At 33.4% G+C, this 20,928-nt stretch overlaps 1 protein-coding gene across 3 annotated transcripts; it reads right to left on the bottom strand.

Moving 5' to 3' along the window:
* Positions 1 to 5,250: 5,250 nt before the first annotated feature.
* On the bottom strand, positions 5,251 to 11,567 carry LOC131146961 (short-chain dehydrogenase TIC 32, chloroplastic-like). 3 transcript variants are annotated; one of them, XM_058096853.1, is made up of 8 exons: positions 11,172 to 11,567; positions 9,718 to 9,949; positions 9,402 to 9,481; positions 8,541 to 8,694; positions 8,292 to 8,370; positions 6,739 to 6,823; positions 6,329 to 6,375; positions 5,251 to 5,721 (listed from the first exon to the last, which is right to left on the bottom strand). In XM_058096853.1, exons 1-8 carry the CDS (start codon positions 11,275 to 11,277, stop codon positions 5,563 to 5,565), a joined length of 942 nt encoding a protein of 313 aa, XP_057952836.1. In that variant the 5' UTR covers positions 11,278 to 11,567; the 3' UTR covers positions 5,251 to 5,562. The 3 variants fall into 3 exon arrangements, with proteins under 3 accessions (XP_057952836.1, XP_057952837.1, XP_057952838.1); XM_058096854.1 differs by having other exon boundaries at positions 5,251 to 5,714; positions 6,325 to 6,375; positions 11,172 to 11,545; XM_058096855.1 differs by lacking the exon at positions 6,329 to 6,375 and having other exon boundaries at positions 6,701 to 6,823; positions 11,172 to 11,545.
* Between the last annotated feature and the right edge of the window lie 9,361 nt (positions 11,568 to 20,928).

Genomic DNA, 20,928 nt, shown 5'->3' with positions numbered 1-20,928 from the left:
CTAAAAACAAATTTGTCATGTTTCATGTTTTCTTTATGGATCTCGTTTGGAATTTAAAAAATATTAATAAAAAGGAAAGGAAAAGTAATTTTATCATAGTTAAGATAATTATTATGTGTTAATTTTTTTATTTATGATTTTTGACATTCTTAACACATGGATTTAATTTGTTACATATTTCTAATAAATTTTTTTCTATTAAAAATATGATTATTCTTGTTAATCGTCTCAACTAGGAGTATATAGTCCAAGAGGGGGGTGAATGGACTCTTTTCACGAAATACATATTTTTCTATAAAATAAAAACTCTTGCCAAGATACAAGAAATTTTATCATAATATAAATATTAATCATGTACAAGATATAAAATAAATAGTGTAAGGGAGAGAAAGAATAACACCGGTATTTTTACGTGGTTCGTCACCGAACCTGCGTCCACGCCTTAGCACTAAGTCAAGGATTTCACAATCCACTAGAATACTCATTCACTAGCGAAGCAAGCCTTACAAATCGGGTACCAAACCCTACACTTGGAAACAAATCCCTATTGTGCTAACCAAGAACCTTCACCAAAAGGTTCACAAAGAACCTTTACAACCAAAAAGATGATTTACAAAGAGATGCTTCTTTAATTTGAGCTAATAACAAATACAAACCAAACCTCACACAACTCTCTCAAGGATTGAATCAAATAAGATAAATGAGCAAGAGAGAACTTAAGCATTTGTGCATGAATGAACGAGGATGCAAAGTGCCTAAGTTTTGTATTCAAGGATATTTTTCACTATAAGCTTGTAATAATAATCAAAACCATGCTAAACAAGTTTATGGACTTGTATTTATAGACAAAACACCCAACTAACCGTTATTGGACCGTTGAGAGCAATTCCTAAACAAAAATAGCCATTTTCCAGCCGTTATTGCGTTGTTCACGAGACCACTGGTCGATTAGTCACCCTCACTGGTCGACTAGTCACCCCCACTAGTTGACCATCCCCTATACTAGTCGACTAGTCACTCCACTAGTCGACCAGTCCCCTACAATGGTCAGCTAGTCACTGGTAGAAAGATATGTTTTAGCTATTGGCTATCACTGGTCAACTAGTCCCCTGCTCTGGTCGACTAGACCCTTGTTTTTTATGCAAATAAACCTCTAAATGCACTAACTCATGCTAGGACAAGTGCCAATGAGATATATATGATCTAATGATGCAATGTGCTTATCCAAGTGAGGTTTGAAGATGTCTCATTTAGAAAACCAAGTTTGAAAGCTCGTTTGGCATCTTAAATGCTTAGTATGTTCTTTATAAAATATGCTTGACTTCCTTTGAACCTTTTGGACATAAAACTTGTTTTGACACAATTGGGACCAAGTAAGAAAATGTTTATAAAACCAAGATTTTGAAAACTTGTCCCTTTGAAAACATATTTTCAGTTTAGGATTCATTTGACAAACACTTAAGTTTAGCTTTGAAAAACCATGAAAGTTGAGTTTGTAATTTTAATGCAATCCGATAAACTCATGTGTCCTAGTACGCATGTGCAATTGCTCAACTTTTGCTCAGAAATCATGCAAGAAACAAAACGCAAGAGTTACAACATGAACTACCTCAAACACACACCCTATTACATATAATACAACATTAAGCTTCCTTTGGTGTGCTTGGGTCCTTCCGAGTGAGTGTCCTTTGAATCTTTCCTTTTCGACGTCAACTCGATCCGATCTTTGCCTTTGATCCAGTACTTCATGTATTTGTACCTGTACTAACATAATCTGCAAAGATAGGAAAACATTAAGAACCACAAATAGGTTAATATCATCAAAACACAATAAACATAATGATGTAGCCACCAAGACTAACAATTCTTCATAACTATAGCTAGTGATAATCATTTTGAAATGTTTGTCACTTTGTCAAGATTTTGTTCTTAAACCTAACATAAGCATTGTATATGTATTCTTGTAAATCTTGCCATCAAAACCATACAAAATATTTTCATGAGTGAAACACCTCATCTCCAATAATAAAATTCTCAAAATGCATCATATTTTTTTTTCTAGTAAATTAAAAAACACCTTCAATAGGACGTGTTTGTTTTATAAGTTAAGGTTTTATCGTGTTCGACTAAACCAAATATTATTGAATTGGCCACATATATACATTTAACAAGGCAAAAGACTAGTAACCTTTTATGAAGTTTAGTAAAAATATAAATACCTCCTACGAGATTTCAAAAATCCAACAAATCTTCCTTGAAATTTAAAAAATCTCACATATCTCCATCAACATTTGATTTTTGGGATACTTCTACTCAAAAAATTTATCTTTTTGACAAATAAAAATAAAGGTTTATGTTTTAAAAAGAAACCTTAGGCGTGGTCTGAAAAATTTTTGAAAATTTAGGAGAAATTTTTGGAATTTTTCAAATCTTAAAAGAGGTCCTTGCCTTTATATCAAATATCAATGGAGGTCAATGTCTTTATCATATTTAACATTTGATTTAGAAGTAAAAGAATTACAAGAAAACACTTTACCAAAAAATTGACAAGTGGTGACAAGATTAACAGCTAGTTGGGCAGTAATCTAATTGGAAGAATTGGGTTGTGCTGAATTGGCAAGTGCCATTAGTTTATTAAATTCCTCTAGAGTGAAGCAAAACTTTTTTTGCTCACTACTATTTTGATTGTAAACGTCTAGAGTTGTAATGGTGGCATGAGCAGAAACCTCATTTCTTCTTCCCTTTTGTCTATTCCAGCCAGGGGGATAACCATGAAGCTGAAAACATTTATCCACTATGTGACCATTATAACCACAATGAGTACAGTGTAGAGTAGAATTCTTTGGTTTGCCTTTGAAATATTTTGGCTGGTAATTCTATTGATTAAATTGCTTTGCCATCAAAGCATGCATCTCATTATATGTAGAAGAATTTGTAAGTTGCCTCTGACTCTCTTCTTGAAGCAGTAAAGAAAACTTTTTGGACATGCTTGGTAAAGGAACCATGAGCAGCAATTGGCTTCTTGCATAGGCAAAAGAATCATTTAGCCCCACCAAGAATTTAAGTACATAATTAGATTATTGTCTTATTTGCAGAAAATTAAAAAGTTCGCAAGTACATGTTGCCATTTGTCCACATGTGCAAGTTGGAAATGGCCTATAGCTAATGTACTCGTCCCAAAGAGTCTTGAAGGTACTGAAATACTTAGTAACAGAAAAAGTACCCTGACTTATGCAACTCAAAGATTTTTCAAGATGGAAAACTCTTAGTCCATCACTTCTGAGATATCTAGCTTTGAGTTTGTTCCAAAAATCAACAGCAGAAACCACAAATAACAAACTATTTCTTATTTCTTTTGAAATAGAATTCATTAACCAAGAAAGAACCAGCTTATTTGCCCTTAACCATGCTGTGTATTTGACAAATTGATTAGAAGGGGGAGAAACAATCGAACCATCTATGAACTGTACCTTATTCTTGACTGTCAATGCAATGGTTATCGAACAACTCCATACAACATAATTCTCTCCATTGAAGATTTCTGATACTAGCAAAGCACCAGGATTGTCACTTGGGTGCAGAAAATATAGGCTCGATGAGTCATCTGAAGGGTTGACAAGAAAATTTCCAAAATTCATTTTCAAGAATTTAGGAACATGCTACTGCTGCTGTTGTTTCTTGTGTAATCGTTCTAATATTCTATTCTGCTGCTGCTGCTGCTCAAATGAGATTCAGATATTCCAAAAGTTAATTGGGATTCAATTACTCTGATACCATGTTAAGAACCTGGGTTTAATGGAGAGAATAGAAACAAAAATGACAAATTGAAAAATGCTAAATGTGATTAATGAATAAGAAGTAAGTTTACATTAGATTTAATATCTATTTATAATACAACAAAACAAAGTAAACTAATGACTAACTAATCAAGACTCTGCTAACTAACTATTTCTTCTTTCTTTCTTTCTATTTTAACTCTTTCTTCTTTTCTTTTTAATTCCATATTCTCAATATAAGATGGAATACTCCAACAAATTAGTTAATAAAATTTTGATTTTAAAGCATTAGAATTTGGTTTTTAAAATTTTTTAACATATTTGAATAAATTTTATTTCTAATTGTATTTAGTATCAAGAAAAATATAATAGAAAATATATTTCCTTTTTATTTCCTTTTCTTTCATTTTTTTCAAGTAAAATCCTTGATCTAAAGATACCTAGGGTTGTTTGAAACTTGGATTACATGAGGAAAAGAAAAGAAAATATAAAAGAATTCATTTTTTCTTGTTTGATTGAAGGAAAATAAAATATATTACAAATTAATGAATAAAGTTTTGATTTTACACATGGTTAACATTTTTCTTAGTTTTAAATTATATTCAAACAAATTTCTTTTTAAAAATTTAAGTTTTATTTTAAATATTATGTGATAAAGATAGAAATACAATCAAAAAAATATTTTCTTCTTATTTTCCTTTCTTTTAACAAAATTATTTATTCAAACGCGCCTAATAAGAAAAGGTGACTACAATAAATTAAAAAACTTTGGTTGGGATTTTTTAATTTTTAATGAAAATCAAATTAAAGGTGTAAAATTATTAAAATATTTAGAGGGTGGTTCATCCTCAGAAAACCTTTGAAGGTTTTCCTTTTCATTTTCCTTTCTTTGTTTAGGCCTTGCTTGGATCGCATAAATTGACGGAAAATGATTTATATAGCCAACCCCAAGACTCAATTTTGTTATTGTTGTTTGTTGTTGTTTAGGTCCCGCTTGGCCGTTTGAAGCTCAAAAAATTTTGGAGAAAGGAAAGAAAAATATCATGAAATCCATGTTTTTATATTTGATTATTGAGAAAAGTAAGAAAAAAAATTAAATGTATATCAAATCTATGAACATAATTTTAATTTTATGCATTATTAAAATTTAGATTTTCTCAATTGTTAATCATATAAAAATAAAAATAAAGTTTCGTAGTTAATGGAATTTAATATAGAAAAAAAATACAATAAAAAATTAATTTCTTCCTTATTTTTCTTTCCTTTCTTTTCTTTTCCTCAAATATGACCCTTAAATACCAACACAAACACTCCAACACATGGGCTTTTTGAATTTTTAATGAAACTTCCACAAATTTCAATGAAAGTGAAATCAATTTTGAAAGCAAAAAATTTCAGCTGATATAATGAAGAGTTGGAAAGGTTTCGAACACATGAAGCCTCTTCCATAAAACAAAAACAATAAGCAAGGAAATAAACAAACAGAAATCTAATATATTGATGAAGCATTTCGCCATTTAGGAACAATATCAAACAAGAATTGGCATATGTAGTTCCTCTTCATTCTCAAGCTACTAAATTAACACAAAACCAAAACCACTTTACAAACAAATAGTACTGCATTCCCTATAATTCTAATTCAAGAACATCATGATCAATTTCTCACTCGCTAACAATACTGCAAACACTCAGCACAAAATAGCCAAAAATGTAAAACACTACTCTCCCCCTTATTTAATGCACTTCTAAGCATGGTTATTCCTATTTTCTGTGGGCTAAGCATACATTATTTAACCAAGTTCGTGCTGAAGTCCCAGAGTTTCTTTGCCAGTTCGGCGTCCCTTGCCTGCGCGCTAGTTTTAGCCGAGTTGCAATTCTCAAAATATTCGCCACTCACCCCCTTGACCTGTGGATTCAGCGCCAGATAGCATGTTGTCGCTGCCCCCTACAGTTAAATATTGTAAAGAATAAAATCAGGAAGAGTGATTCACAGGGAACCATCAAGATACACTACAATTTATTGAAACTTTCGCACAGCCCCTTTAGTTATAGGAATTTTTCTGTGAAGTCAAACTTTTCTTTTCCTCTCAAGTCTCATCAAAAAATAAAATTCAAGAGCAATCCAACAGTTCCATTACTTGATGGGAAGAGGAGTACAAAGAGCATAATAGAAGAGGTGTGGATGTGTAGGACCAACCCGGATACCAAGAAGTGATTCCCAATCATAAACACGGCATGTAGTTTCCTTCATCATGGAGGATCATTGAACATATGTTTCCGAAAAAGTATTGGTCCCGTGTGATGAACAATAGTAATGGGAATTTATATGAAATGTGTTTTAAGATTCACTTCTGATGGTCAAACAACTAGCTCAAGAGTGAAACAGCTTAGAACTTCCAAATTTATCGCATGTGAGAGATTAAAGATTCAAAATGAACCAGTATGCATAAAAAGGCACATTTCATCTCGAACTGGAAATGTATTAAAACAAGGTTACTTCATCTAAATTGAAAATAAAAACATTCCATGTTCAATTAAAATAGAGTACTTGCCTGCTGAACATTTTTAAATGCAAATTTACCAACCATATGAAGAAGACCTGCATAAAACCAACAACAAAGCAAAGCATAAATGTATGGAACCAATGCAATTTGCATTAAATGATATCATTTATGAGCTATATGGCATTACAGCCAGCCATTTTACATGGCGTATATTATTTCCCTCGAGTGTAAATAATTGTTTGTTAGCAAATGACTTCACAAAAAGGTGATAATTTTCAAATAAACATCTGAAATAAAGCCCTACTTGTCAAGCAGAGATGATAAATTACTGGCACCATTTCAATTGAAAGCACTATATGTGCTATCTAGGGGTATGGCACAATCTGATTCTGCTACTTCTTCCTATATGCAAACTTATACCTTAAATAACATTCTAAGAAACAAAATATAGTAATTACCAGAAAAAAGGCTTTTGCTCTGGTTAATATTGGTAGAAACTATTCCAGGATGAAGTGAATTTGCAGTCACTTCTGCCCCGTCTTCCTGTTCAAAGAAGAAACCACAGTATTAAGTGTTACATTGCTATGTGGTAGAATGATATAAAGCTCAGTTTACCTCTTCACCCCCAGAAAGAAAAAAATATGCTCACTCATGTATGCATGCATCTACAAGTGTAATGTGAAGGATAAAACTGTACAGGTGATGGAATCATTGATGGATAATGAAATGATGCAGGACTTGAAAAAAAAAGAGCACAGGAACACTAGCATAATCCACAAGGCCCACAACCATATGATCAAAATTGCAAGACCAACTTTATAGATCACTAACAAGGGAAGTTTCATCAATGTAAAAATAATAAAAATAATAGGAATAATAAAAATCATCATCATCATAATAATAATAATAATAATAATTCAGGCAAGCTACATATCCCAAAAACAAAAATAACAATGCTGACGATACGAAGAAAAGAGGAAAAAAAGCGCCCGGGGGGGAGAGGAGAAAAAGAACATATCAAAAAGAATTACCCTATGTTTGGAGAGCCTTTAGATTTGGATTTGTATTAGATTCGGATCAGATGTAATATAAAACAGCATAGAAATTTGTCCATATCCGCCTAAATCCAAGGTCCAAAATCTATATCCCTAAATGCAGCATTAGGGAAAAAACAACTTCCTTTTCAATAGTAAACCAAGCCATTTGATTCAACAAGTAATGGAAATAATCGTTCTTCCTCAAACACATGGAGAATGCCCCAGTACAATGACTTGAATTTGTGAAGTACTTTTCTCAATTCTAAACCAGAAATTGTATTCATTTTTACTTCCAAAAGCAAAAGAAAAAGGGTGGTTTTCGAAGTCAAACCAAATGGCACCATAAATACTGTGCACAGGTTCAATATTTCAATCTAATGTCAAGAGTACCATGAATGAGAGCACTCCCCAAGTAACCATTTCTAAAGCTCAGCACCAAATGGCATGTTTTGATTAATCAGGTAATCCTGACAAGGCAGAAAAATTCATAGACTGCTGAATAAGAAAAAGGAAAATAAGTAGAAAATTCAGCCAGGTCTAAAACAACCCTGCCAATCATATGTGATAGGAGATATAGCTTAGTGTATAAAGTATGGCTTTTGTTATACTGAAGTAGAAATAAGTAAATAACAATCAACTCTGAAGAGCTTCTCTGTAGAACTTGCATGTTGTAAATGAATTAACAATGAATGCTGTAAACATGACACGTTTTCGCAATATCCCACAATATCAAGAAATACCAATGTACCACTCTACATTCAAGTTGCCTTGACTATCAACTTGAAAATACAAATCAATAAAAATTGAAAAGGTTAGTTTGAAGTTGGAAACCGGCCAGGAATTGGCGTGTTTTAGATGAACAAACAATGAAAAAGAAATAGATGATAAGGAGAGACATTTAGCAAAGTCATCGTAACCACTTTTATTATTAAAATACTGCCTACTGCATTGAAATCTATGAAAAGAACAGATACCTCTAAACGTCTTGCAAGCTCATTAGCATGCAAAAGAGAAGCCAGCTTTGATTGCCCATATGCAGCTAGACTCTTATATCTGTCCCCGTGCAAACACAAATTAAAATAAATAAATACACCATTTATAGAATGTATTCAAAATATATACACTCCATATAATAACAGGGAGTGTATATATGAGGATAGCTACATATGAGAGAAGGGGGAAAGGGAGTGATTCATTTCTTTATAATGGTTGGATAGTTTTACCCTGATTCATCATTGATTCTATCAAAGCGGATCCCTTCAGAATAAGACATACGATGAAGATATGATGAAAGACTCACAATCCTTCCCTCCTTGCCACTTTCATGGGCTGTTTTTTTCATGGTGTCCAGCAACAGATTTGTCAAAAGAAAATGTCCTGAAAATAAGATTGAAAGGATTAATAATAATGATCATAATAATAACAATAATAAACTATCACAATCGTTGCTATTTTCCCCCCTTTCATCCCTACATGGCTGTACCACATGCACAGTGGTTTAGTGCAGCAGGACTGTAACCTAAATCTCAATGCAAAATACAGGAGGGTGGAAGGAGTATGCTATAATAAAGTTTTGAGTCCATCATTGTTCACGTTCACAATTGTATCAAACATATTTCCTATGTAAAACTTTTTCCTAACTTTCTCGATCACATTAATCATATTGCTGATTTTTTTTGCGAGTGTTTCATTTTTTCAAAATCAAGACGATGTCATAAAGTGTAATCAAATCTAAAGGAAGGGATTCCTAATATATTTCCATGAGAATAACATATTGGATCTTTAAGAGCTAGTGGAAAATAAAAACTAATAGTAGAAATTCTTTAAAGCTGCCAGCAAGCCTGCTAGGAAAGTCTCAAGAGGGTAAATACATGACACCAGGAAATAAATCCAACATTCATCAAGGTAGGGGCGTTTCTGAGTATGGGAGAGGGTTTCTCTCATCACCTAACCAACGCCTTTGACCCAAAATATTCTTTATGTAAATGAAGGATAACCCAGTCATACACTAGCTAAAACAGCTTGGAAACATCTTTTCCGGAACAAAAATAAGCTTCATTATAGATGCAACTTAAGTTACATACCCACATAGTTTGTTGCAAACTGCATCTCTATGTTGTCTTTTGAGAGCGTGAATGGAATCCCCATTATTCCTGCATTGTTACTAACAATAAAGGAGATATAATTTAATCCAATTTGTTCAGATCGTTAACCAAGAAGGCCAAAGGCATATAGGCACAATGTATCTACAAATACAAACAAATATTTGTACTTGCAGGTGGGTCTGCATGCATGGATGTTTATATATATATATATATATATATATAGAGAGAGAGAGAGAGAGAGAGAGAGAGAGCAATGGATCCACTCTTATCACTAGTGTGTTGATTCTTTCCTTACATTAGAATGTTCAGCGGGACGCCCAAGGAATTGAAGTCTGATGCGAATTTCCTCACAGATGCCAATGAGCTAAGATCCAACTCCAATGCCTCAATCTTAGCATTGGGAATTTCCTTAACAATTGCTTCTTTGACGTCTGAAGCAGCAGTCATTCTCCTGACTCCCATGATAACATGGACACCGCGCAGTGCAAGAACACGTGCAGTTTCTGCACCAATGCCGCTTGTAGCTCCTGCAAACATGGACCGAACATTTATCCATAATATGCCAATAAGTGCATCTAGCGTGTGCTTTTTCTTAGAAAACAAGATAAACTAAAACTGGAGTTATCAATGATTTATATAAACTGGAGAAGATGAGTACGGTTTATATGTTTAACTGATTTCCTATTGATATTGGTTTATACTTGTATGAGATTTTTTTCTTTTATTTGTTTTATTGCGTGGGGTGTTTTATTGGTTTGTAGGTCCTTATTTTGTTTTGTTTGGACTAGTAGCTTGTTTTAGTTGGATGTTGGTATTGTTTTTAGGAGGCCTTTAAAGTTTTTTTTCTATTGTAATCTCTCATTACTTGTCTTGTAACCACGGTATTCCTCCTCCAAAAGTGAAGGTATATTAATAAATAAATGGAGGTGCCGCCTTCCTTAAAAAAAAAAGCCAACTGAGGATGCTCCACACACTTCCACAAAGCATTTTTAGCATGAATTTACGCAAGAAATTCAATTAGGCATTGAAGCACATAAATAGAATTTATGACCCAAAAGAATTCTCATATATAAACTTAGTATAGTATGACAATAAACTAGAGAAAGGAGACCGGTCTATCTTATAAACATCATAAAAAATTGTTGTGTGGTGGTCAATTATTAAGTATGAGGAAACACTCACTGGTAGCTTTTGGGATTAAGAAGGTCCTAAACCACCCAATACTGGTATCAGAGTTTTGGTTTAACATTCTCATGCTTAACGTTGTGGAAAGGGCTGGTGATCAGTTATTAAGTATGAAGAAAAGTCTCATGATATATTAAGAAGGCCTAGACCACCCAACAAAAATGTCTAGCAGTTGTGAGTAGTTGGCAACTTCAAATTAATTTTCTGAAACGTTTAAAATAAAATTTGCAGGGCTGACCGAATTATGCATTCAGCAATTCGAATTATTCATCAAACTCGTGAGTTCTGAGAAACTTCCAAAATATTTGCAATCCACAAAACTTTTAAAATGCTTGCTTGGGATCCAAAGATCCTCCCAAATGGGCATTCAAAAATCTCCCCAGAAAACCAAAATTTTTTTCTTATTTTTCTGTGCTTGTAAATCAAAATTAAGAAGTAATGTATGAAGACCGGGAAGAAATCAATAAATAAGAACACAGATCTAATTTTCATGTTTTTCAACGACAAATTGACAATGATAAACATGCGTGATAATTAACGATCGCTAGAAGATGAAATGAGGACCTGTGACGATGGCAGTGAGGCCAGACCCATCGATTCCATCTGTGACTTCCTCCGCCGTGGAAGAAGATGAGAACCCAGAAGCCCCATTCCTGCTAAAAGGCCACATCCTCTCTCTCTCTCTCTCTCTTTCTGCGTGCGTCTTCTGCTAGAAGAGTTCCTCGCAGCAAAACTTATATAGCTCTCTTCTCGTTGACAAAACGTCGGTTGAAACTTGAAAGGTACTATTTCGCCGGCTATGTGGACCTTGAGGCAATGTTGGACCTTGAGGCAATGTTGACCTCTAGAAGGTCCTCCCATTGAATCGCATTTTTTGTTAGTCAACCATGCGCCGACAAATGATAATTCGCGTTGCTTCTTCCTGGTCTTCGCGACCTTGCCCCGACTTCCCACCTTCTCGCACTTATCTTCCTCCCGGTGTTGGTGTATTTTAATATTATTATTTTAAAAATTATGTGTATAGGTAGGGCCGACTCTTCACAATATAGAGCCCTAAGCGAATGATTTAATTAAGGATTCTAAATATTTTATTTTTTTTATTTTTATTTAAAATTAATTTTTCTAACTTTTTGAGATGCAAAATCACTAATTAAAATTTTATATTCAAGATTTTTAAGTATTTCTTTTTCTATTGATAACATAATCAATCCATTTAATCTTTCTTGTGACATAGTTTCGTAAGGGGACTGGAGCGGATTCATTTATATTTTGCTTAAAACTAAAAATAAATTTATCAAAAACTCCCTTTTGAAATGACACTAATTCTTGTATTTTTTATTTCTTTCTTCGTTTTTCATATTCGGATTCATATTTTCTCATTAATATAGTTAAATTTCAAAATTAACACTATAAATTGACAAATTATGTAAATAAATAAAAATAAATTTAATAAATCTATAAAAATAGTAGATTGAAACAATATAACCTGATTATTATTATTATTGTAAATCGATTGGCGAGCGAGACTTTAGAGATATCGGATTCTTGGCGGATACAGCGCTCTAACCTCAAAGCTTACAAAATCTAAGAAAAAATAGAAAAAAAAAAAAAATTCAGAGTGAAAATAATAGAAAAATAATATACAAAATTGAAATCAAAATTAGAGTTGAAGAAAATTACAGAGAATCGGAGGCCCAAAGATGATGAACACAATAGTTAGAGCAAAAATCATAGAGAGACCAAGAGATGAGAGTGAGAGATGAAAAAAAAAATTTTAGAGAGACTAAGAGAGAGAGATGGGAGTAATAGATAATTTGAAATACAATAAAGTTGTTAGTTGGGAAGTATAAGACTTGAAAAAAAAAGAATTAAATTGTATTTATTTTATATTTTAAAATATAATTTTATTTATTTGTTAGTTGAGAAGTCAATTATGGGAATAGAGCATAATAAATAATATTAATATTATTTAATTAAAAAAATATTTGGGGCCCAAAAAATATATTATTATAGTAAAAAAAATTGAGAGGCCCCCAAATTAGCGGGTGCCTCAATGGCCTAAAGGCAGAGCCGCCCCTGATCTAGGTGAGTGTACCTTAAATTTATGTGTATCTATTTATTGGATTATTTTTTTCATGTGGACGAAAGTTCAAGTGAGTTTTATTAAAAGCCCAAAATTCAGTGTGATAACCTAAAAGAAGTTATAAAAAGAGAGGAGAGAGTGAAAGAATCGTCACTTTTCAAAAGAGAGACAGAAAAACATGATTTTTCTCATGCTGTCCAAAATTTATCAAGACTCCGATCCCACTTCGTCCGTGATCCGATTGAACTAAAATTTGGAGGAGAAGTTCACGACTCAAGGAAATACAATCTGAATGATAGAGATCGGATTTTAAGTTTAGGAGTTGAGATTTGTGCTTGTGAACAGTAACTGCGCTTTTGGTATATTCTCTCCAATTCTCTTTGTATTTGTCAAGATTGTTGATATCTTGATGAGATATATTTGTAATCTCTAATTGCAATTAGAGAAGATTTTATGTACCCATTATTTGGTTGATGGTGGAGATTTCAACTAGACTAATTCCTGTAATTTTTCTTCCTCACACTGGGAAAATTTTCCACGTAAAAAATTGCTTGTATTCTTATGGCTTGGTGTGATTGATCATTTTTTCTATTATTTTCAGCACGTATAAAAGTAGAGATACACTATATTTGTTTGCAAATATGTTTTTTGGCGTAGTGGGCCCATAACCCATAGGTCCTAAGATCGAACCCTAACTCTGATACCAGTGTTGGGTAATTTTGGGTCTTCTCAACCCCAAAAGTTAGCTCATGAGGTGAGGTTTTCCCTCGCACTTAATAACTGACTACCAGCCCCTTCTACAACTGATATGAGGTAACCCCAACAATCTCCCCCTCACACATCGGGTTCCAAATCGACGACCCTATGTACTCGGCATCTCGGGAGAATGTTGAACCATGGCTCTGATACCAGTGTTAGGTCGTCTTGGACCTTCTCAACCCCATGAGCTAGCTTTTGAGATTGAGAAGGCCTAAGACCACCTAAAACTATTTTAATATATACTTATCTTATTTATTAAGTATATGAAGCATGAAAGATCATTTTGTGTTTATAAATAAATTTTTGAGGCATTAACACAACACACCAATCTCTTTTCTTCATTTTCATCATATTATCTTTCTTTTGAGTCTGGAGAGTTTGACAAGTAAAGAAATGTATTTTTTAGTAGAGTTTTGGACTCCTTCGTTTGTGTAGAATTAGAGTCATACGATTCAGATCATGTTGTTATATTCTAAGAGAAACAAGTTTTTAGGAGTTTTATTACATTGGTTCATGGGTTAGGTCATAAATTACAGAGGGCTTAAATCCTCTTAAAGAGAGTGAGATATTTGTATCTCAACCTATTTATAAATCATATTTTTATTTTTATTTGTGCTTAAATTTAATATTTTTTATTTTTTTTATATTAAATTTCCTAACACTCCGTATTTCCAACTTGCAAGTCATTAATAAGTACATCATCTACTATCAATAATCAATAATAATCACAAAAGGGATTCCATTGACAAACAAAAATCGTCAACCCCACATAGTTTTTTTTTTACTTCTCATCCTCATCTCAGCTGATAATAGTAGTATACTCTTCGGGTTCAGGAAATTTGGAACTCCTAAGTCATGAACCTCCAATGATCTTTTTCACATGCTTCTAAATTATTGCAATAGATTTCGAAAATGGGTTTTTGCCTTGGTCGAGTACTTAGTGTATTTTAATATTATTATTTTATTAATTATCTTGGAAAAAAATATGTATCTTGGAAAGTATTATGTATCAACATTTAATTAGGTCATTCATTCATGTATTTTACAAATACATAAGATTAATTATGTAAGTGTATCTTAAATCTAAGTGTATATTTATTTAATATATATGCACCTTATTTATTAAATGCATAAAGAATGAAAGGTCATTTAGTGCCTATAAATAGTCTCTTAAGGCATTGACATCACACCCCAATCTCTTTACATCATTCATTATGTCATCCTTCTTTCAAGTTTAAAGAGTTTGACAAGCAAAGAAATATGTTTTTTGTAGAGCTTTTGACTCTTTCGTTTATGTAGAATTGGAGAGAGTCATACGATTTAAATTAGGTTGTTGTATATTAGGGGAGACAAGTTTTGAGGAGTTCTCTGCTGCACCGATTCGTGGGCTAAGTCAAAAAACTGTAAAGGGTTTGAATCTCCTTAAAGAGGGCGAGATATTCATGTCTCAACCTATTTATGAATCATGTTTATATTTGTATTTTTATTTGTGAATAAGTTTATTGTTTTTGTTTTATTAAATTTCCTAACAATTTTAAAGAGATTCAAAATATGCATCCTACAATTGAAAAGCCGAATGAAAATGTTGAAAATCTCAATAAGTCTTTGTGAATTTAGGTATAATCCCAAGAGGGGGGTGAATTGGGTATTTAAATATTTCGGTATCTTAATCCCTAATTTAAAAATCCAACCATACAAGTATAAATTTAGAGATACACAGATTTCAGTATTACACAACCTAATTAATTCAATATGTGGACAATGGATATCTCAACCTATTTAGTATAACCCAATTAATCTCACGTATTTTAAGATATTTAGATACGCTAGTATTTAAAACATGCACGGCAGATCAAATATGAATACAAGTTCGGAATTGTAAAGAGAGATAGAGAGAGAGCGCAAACACGAGATTTTTAACGAGATTTGGCCAAACCCGACCTATGTCCTCGCTTTGGGCAAACTATCCAAGGATTACACTAATCCGCTCCTTAAATTTGGGCGGAGCTTCCCGTTACAATTCACTGCTTACAAGAGGCACAGCTTCCTCTTACTCCACTATTTACAAGAGGCACAACTTCCTCCTAATCCTCTATTTACAAGAGGCACAACTTCCTTCTAATCAACTGCTTACAAAAGATACAACTTCCTCCTTTAAATCTGCTGCTTACTCGAGGCGTAGCTTCCTCACCACGGTTCACACATTGAACCGCCAATACAATAGATGAATAAAAATTTCTAAACATTCGGGCACTTCTCAACAAGCTAGTGAGTACAATCAACCCTAAGCACTCTCACAAGATATAATATGAAGCTCAAGAGAGAATATGTTTTTCTCAATAATGTATGTGCATAAAATATGATCTTTGTATGAGAAAAATGTATCTATATAATGCTTCCAAGATCTAACCCTTCTACATTATCTCCCAAAAATGATTTCTTAAAAACTATGCTTTGGAGATCTTAAAGTTTGTTTTCAAATACCATTTGCAAGGATAATAAAATATGAAATCTTTGAATAAAAATATACCTTTGAATATCACAAAGATTTAAGCCCTTGAAAACTTTTCCCAAACGATTTTTCAAACAAATATATGGAACACTAGGGTTTTTGCTCTCTCAATAAAATATTAAAAATAAAAATATGAGAGAAGAAATGCTTTGAATGCACAAATCAAATACTTGTTTTTATCAAACCTCAGTCCAAAAATGCTTTGTAACACCCTAACCTGGGTCTACTAGGGAGCACTATGTCTCTTCTCCTCCACCTGGACCAGATAATAAGGGGGCGGGCCTTATCGAACTTATGACTGACCCCACAGACCAACACGTGTCCTTTTCAGTGTGTTTTTTCCTCACTCACATATTATTTTTGGGGTGGTCACATTCTCCCCTCCTTATAGAAATTTCATCCTCGAAATTTGTTAAATGTAATCCTAAATAAAATTTATTGTTAGCACCTAACACTAAAGAATATCCTAACCTACTCATTCCTACCCTTATCCTAATTCATACCTATACTCTAGTAATAATCATTCCTAGAGTCTACAGAATCTGTATCCTAAACTCTGATACCACATGCTACAACATCAACACCCAACAACTCCAATTCTCATTTTCAATTTCCCAAAATTTATCATGAACTTAACTTTTATCTCTCAGCAGACTATATGTTTTGGAGATTCCTTTAAAAGCTCCTAGCATAAAATTCCATTAGAAAACCCCAATCAAAATTAACTACCAACAAGATTAACATGAATGGATTAAAAGAACTTAGTTAAGCAACAGGAGAGGAAGCCTAAAAATAATCTACAACGCACGTTTGGGTTAACTTCTTGGCAACTAATTCATTTGTTCTTCATTTCATAGAGAATTATGATAGTGTAGACTCAAATGACTTAAACAATCTCTTTGCAAGGAAGCAAATCTAGTCGCATTGGGATGGTTTTTTTAATCTCAGCATCAGTAGATATACATAGTTGCACCTTATTGATATGGGTAGTAACATCAAATATTTTTTAAGCCTTTCTTCCACAGGATATCACATTCTCCCCCACTTACAGAACTCAACGTCCTCGTTGCGAACCCACATTTTCAAACCCAGGTGATGTGAATCTCATTACACTTCCGACTAGGTAATTGCTCTGATACCATTTTGTAATGCCCCAACTTGGGTCTGTTAGGGAGCACTGCATCTCTCTTCCTCCACCTGGACTAGACAACGGGGGGGGGGGGGGGGCGGGCCTTATCAGACTAATGACTGGCCCCACAGACCAACACGTGTCCTTTTCAGTGTGTTTTGTCCTCACTCACATATTATTTTTGGGGTCGTCACATGTTTTGTAAGATGTGTGCTTGAAAGCCTTTTGAAAAACTAAGAGAATGCCCAAAATATGTCTGAATGCGATATAGTGCAAACAAGACTTAGCAAAAGGTGTGCACAGGTTCAAAAGCATAGCAAACTAGGGTTTTAGGTTGATATTTATAAGTAATCTTGACACCTAAATGATTTATGGCTGTTGGATCATTTAAAATATATTTAATGACAAAAATATGACCGTTTCAGTGTTGGAGCGTCAGTCTGTGCCACAAACTTGTCGACAAGTGGATACATTTGTTGCCAGTGTCCTTCAATTGTTCATCGACGATACTAGGGGATTCGTTGCCGAGGCATTGACTGAGAAAAGTAATGTCTCGGTATTTTCTCGTCGACGATGAGGTGCATTAGTCAATAAGTGACCTTTATGGATTCATCGACAAGGCCAGGGGATTTATCAATGAGCCTCCTATTTTTCAGCCTTATTAATCCTCTAAAATGTAGATCCAACCTATGATAAATGCATATGAATATGTCATGAAAAAACATGCATCCTAGGGTCCGTCTATTGGTCATTTTGAGCTTCCAACTATATCATGTGAGCATGCATATACAAAATAATCTAAAACAATACAACTAAGATAAGACTGTCTTCACTCATTTGCTCTCGAATTCTCTATGGAATGGGCCAAGATATGTGAGCTTTCTGTTCCTTACGACTTTTATTTTTCCTTTGCCATGTGTGCATGCTTGAAGTATAAGCCTATTCAAGTACTAAATGCACAGATGAGATATTTGTGTTTTGTCATTATCAAAACGGGATCAGATTCAAAAAGTCAACAGTATTTTTAGTTTAAAGGAGTTCACTTCAAGAGATGAAAAGGCAAGATACTCTTCCACCTTAGTCTCCTCAAAGTTGCTTATGTTCTCACCGAGAAGGATCCAAAAAAAAATTGATATTGAAAAAATGAATGAAGATGAGTTGGTCAATCATCATGAAAAATTAGAATAGATGAATATAAATGTCGATATTACATTTAAAATTGTCTAGCTAATCATTTTTATTATTATTATTATGATACTATTTACTTCTCCACAAGGAAAAGCTCTAAGATTTTGTAGAACAAGTATGATACCAATGAGGCAAGAGGGCAAGCTACAACTATACAAGAAAATGGTAATACCAACAATGGTAATACCATAGAGATAAATTTAATTGTTTCCGAACATAATACTTTGTCTAATGGTCTTTTTCCTAAAAACTCTCGATTATAACCTAAGAGGATAAATATGAAAATTAATGATAGACCTCACAAAATAAATAGGGACAACCCTAATCAAAAGAATTTGAACCAAGGATCCCCTTATAATTAAAACAAGCAAAACAACAATGTTTATTTTGTTTGTGGCAAAAGTGGGCATATTGCTCGGATTTGCAACTTTTAGGCATGCCTGTTGTAGACACCCTAATTTTTACCAGGGCATTTTAATTAGAAAATATGGGTTCTAAATCAAATTAAGGCCAGGTTGGGAGCGTGCGTTATCAATAGACTGCCCTTAAGTTCCTAAGCTAATCAAGTTACAATTCTTAAGTGTCCCTAACCTAATTCTTCAAAATCATATCATTGGTAATTTAAATGAGGGTCCTTGAAATTTTAATTCATATTCATGCATAAGTAGGAGCCCTAAGTTGATTACCCACTTAATTATGTTCTTAAGTGCAAATTCTTTTAAGACTAGGTTGTAAAATTTAAGTGGTGATCAATTGAAAATTGGTTTTGAATTTTAATACACAAGTGATGGCACGGGTGTGATTTGAAAATTTTCATTAAATGGGCACATGCCCAAATCATGGGATACAGGGAGAAGCTGAAGGAATAAAATGCAAATACGGGAAAATACCAAGCAAATATAGGAAAATACAAATACAAAGAAAATGCAGCAATACAAAGGAAATGTAGAATATTAAAAATATAATACAGGGAAATAGAAAGTCAATCAGATCCAATCCTCAGTCGCCAGCTGGAATAATTGGGAGCATCTTCGACGCCTTGTTCACAAAAAGGAAAATCAGCAAGTTTAGTTGTTAAAAGAAATTCAAAAATAATAAATGAAAATTCACGTGTGTGCAATGAAGAGAATGAAAGTTGTTAAGATATTCCCTGCTAGAGTCCCCACTAACTAAATCATGGGAATAAAGGATCACGTTGTTGGAATGGATTTTCTCACTGGGAACCGATTGAGCCCCAAAATGCACTGCCTAGACTCCCTATAAATAGGGAGTCTCGCACAGACATGCTGTAATGACCCAAAAAATTTTAATGATAAAATAATTAGGAAAAATAATAGATGAAAAAGATAAATAAGGAATAAAGGAAAAGAGAGGAAAAGAAAAGTTTAGGAGAAAAAGGGAAAAGAAATTGAAAAAGGATACAAACAGGTGCTCGTCGACGAGCAGGATTTTCTTATTGACGAGAGATCTTCAGAAACTTGTTTCCGAATATGTATGTCTCATTAACGAGGATTAACCAAGAGGGTTTTGGCTGTTCTGAAACTCGTCGATGAGCTCACGGCCTTGTCGACAAGTGTTCTTCAGTGGTTCGTCGATGAGTCCACGTGGCAGCAGCGTCTATAAATTGAACTGGGGTTGCTTCCACACGAAGGAAATCAATTTTCCTTTGATTTTCTCTCTCTAAAGTTGTCTCCTCTCCCTTCTCTCTAAGAATTCGGCCCAGATTTAGCCTAAATCGCTAAACGGAAGTCACTACAGTGTTCTAGGGAAGATTCTTTATACATCTAGCGGATCATTTTTCTAAACTGAGCTTTTTGGGAAACGCTTCTAGGTTGAGGTAAGGGTTAGGATTCCTAATTTTAGGGTTTTTAAAGGTTTAATTGAAGTTTATAAGTTAATAAAATGCATAAATAGTAGTTTATTTTGGATTATCTAATTAAACTAGGGTTTTTTGAACTAAGGACTGGGTGAGCATCACAGGCATCAGTTTGGGATACTTGTTGGTGTAATTCAAGGATTCAGGTAAGGGGAAAATTTATATATTAAATTAGGTTTTCATGAATTAAATGAAAATGGATTATGTTATATATATGTATATATGCTTTCATGTGGGTATAAAATGTCAACCATGTAAATTATATTTTCTGAGTTTAGGGTTGCTTATTTAGCTACGTATATGTGAAAATGAACTGATGAAAGTGAAAAATATTTTCAGGATAATTATGTAAGAAATGAAAGGTATTTTCAGTATATAAACATTAAAAGTTGGTTGGCTTATTTTACAGGCAATGTATGAATTTTACTGCAAAATTGTATGACATGAGTATATGGTAATGCAGTGTAAACATATGTTATATGTATGAGATGCAGCCTATGTAAGAAATGAATTAATTATGAAATGTTATAAGGATTGCGTTGTTTGTGCTTGATAATGCAACCATGTATACAATGACAACTAAAAGAAACTGTAGACTAATTGATGACAGCTAAAAGAAGCTATGTTAGCAGATTCTAACGCATATCTATGTGGACTAACTGATGTACAGCTAAAAGGAGTTATAGTATGAATGAATGAAATGAAAATGAAATGTAATGGAAATGTGAATGAAATGGATATGAAATGTGAAATGTGAACGATGTAAAATGTGAA

Source organism: Malania oleifera, chromosome 13 (assembly GCF_029873635.1).
Source record: "Malania oleifera isolate guangnan ecotype guangnan chromosome 13, ASM2987363v1, whole genome shotgun sequence".
Taxonomy (NCBI): domain Eukaryota; kingdom Viridiplantae; phylum Streptophyta; class Magnoliopsida; order Santalales; family Ximeniaceae; genus Malania; species Malania oleifera.
Note: the sequence above shows the minus strand (reverse complement) of the source record. Positions and strands in the feature narration are given on the sequence as shown.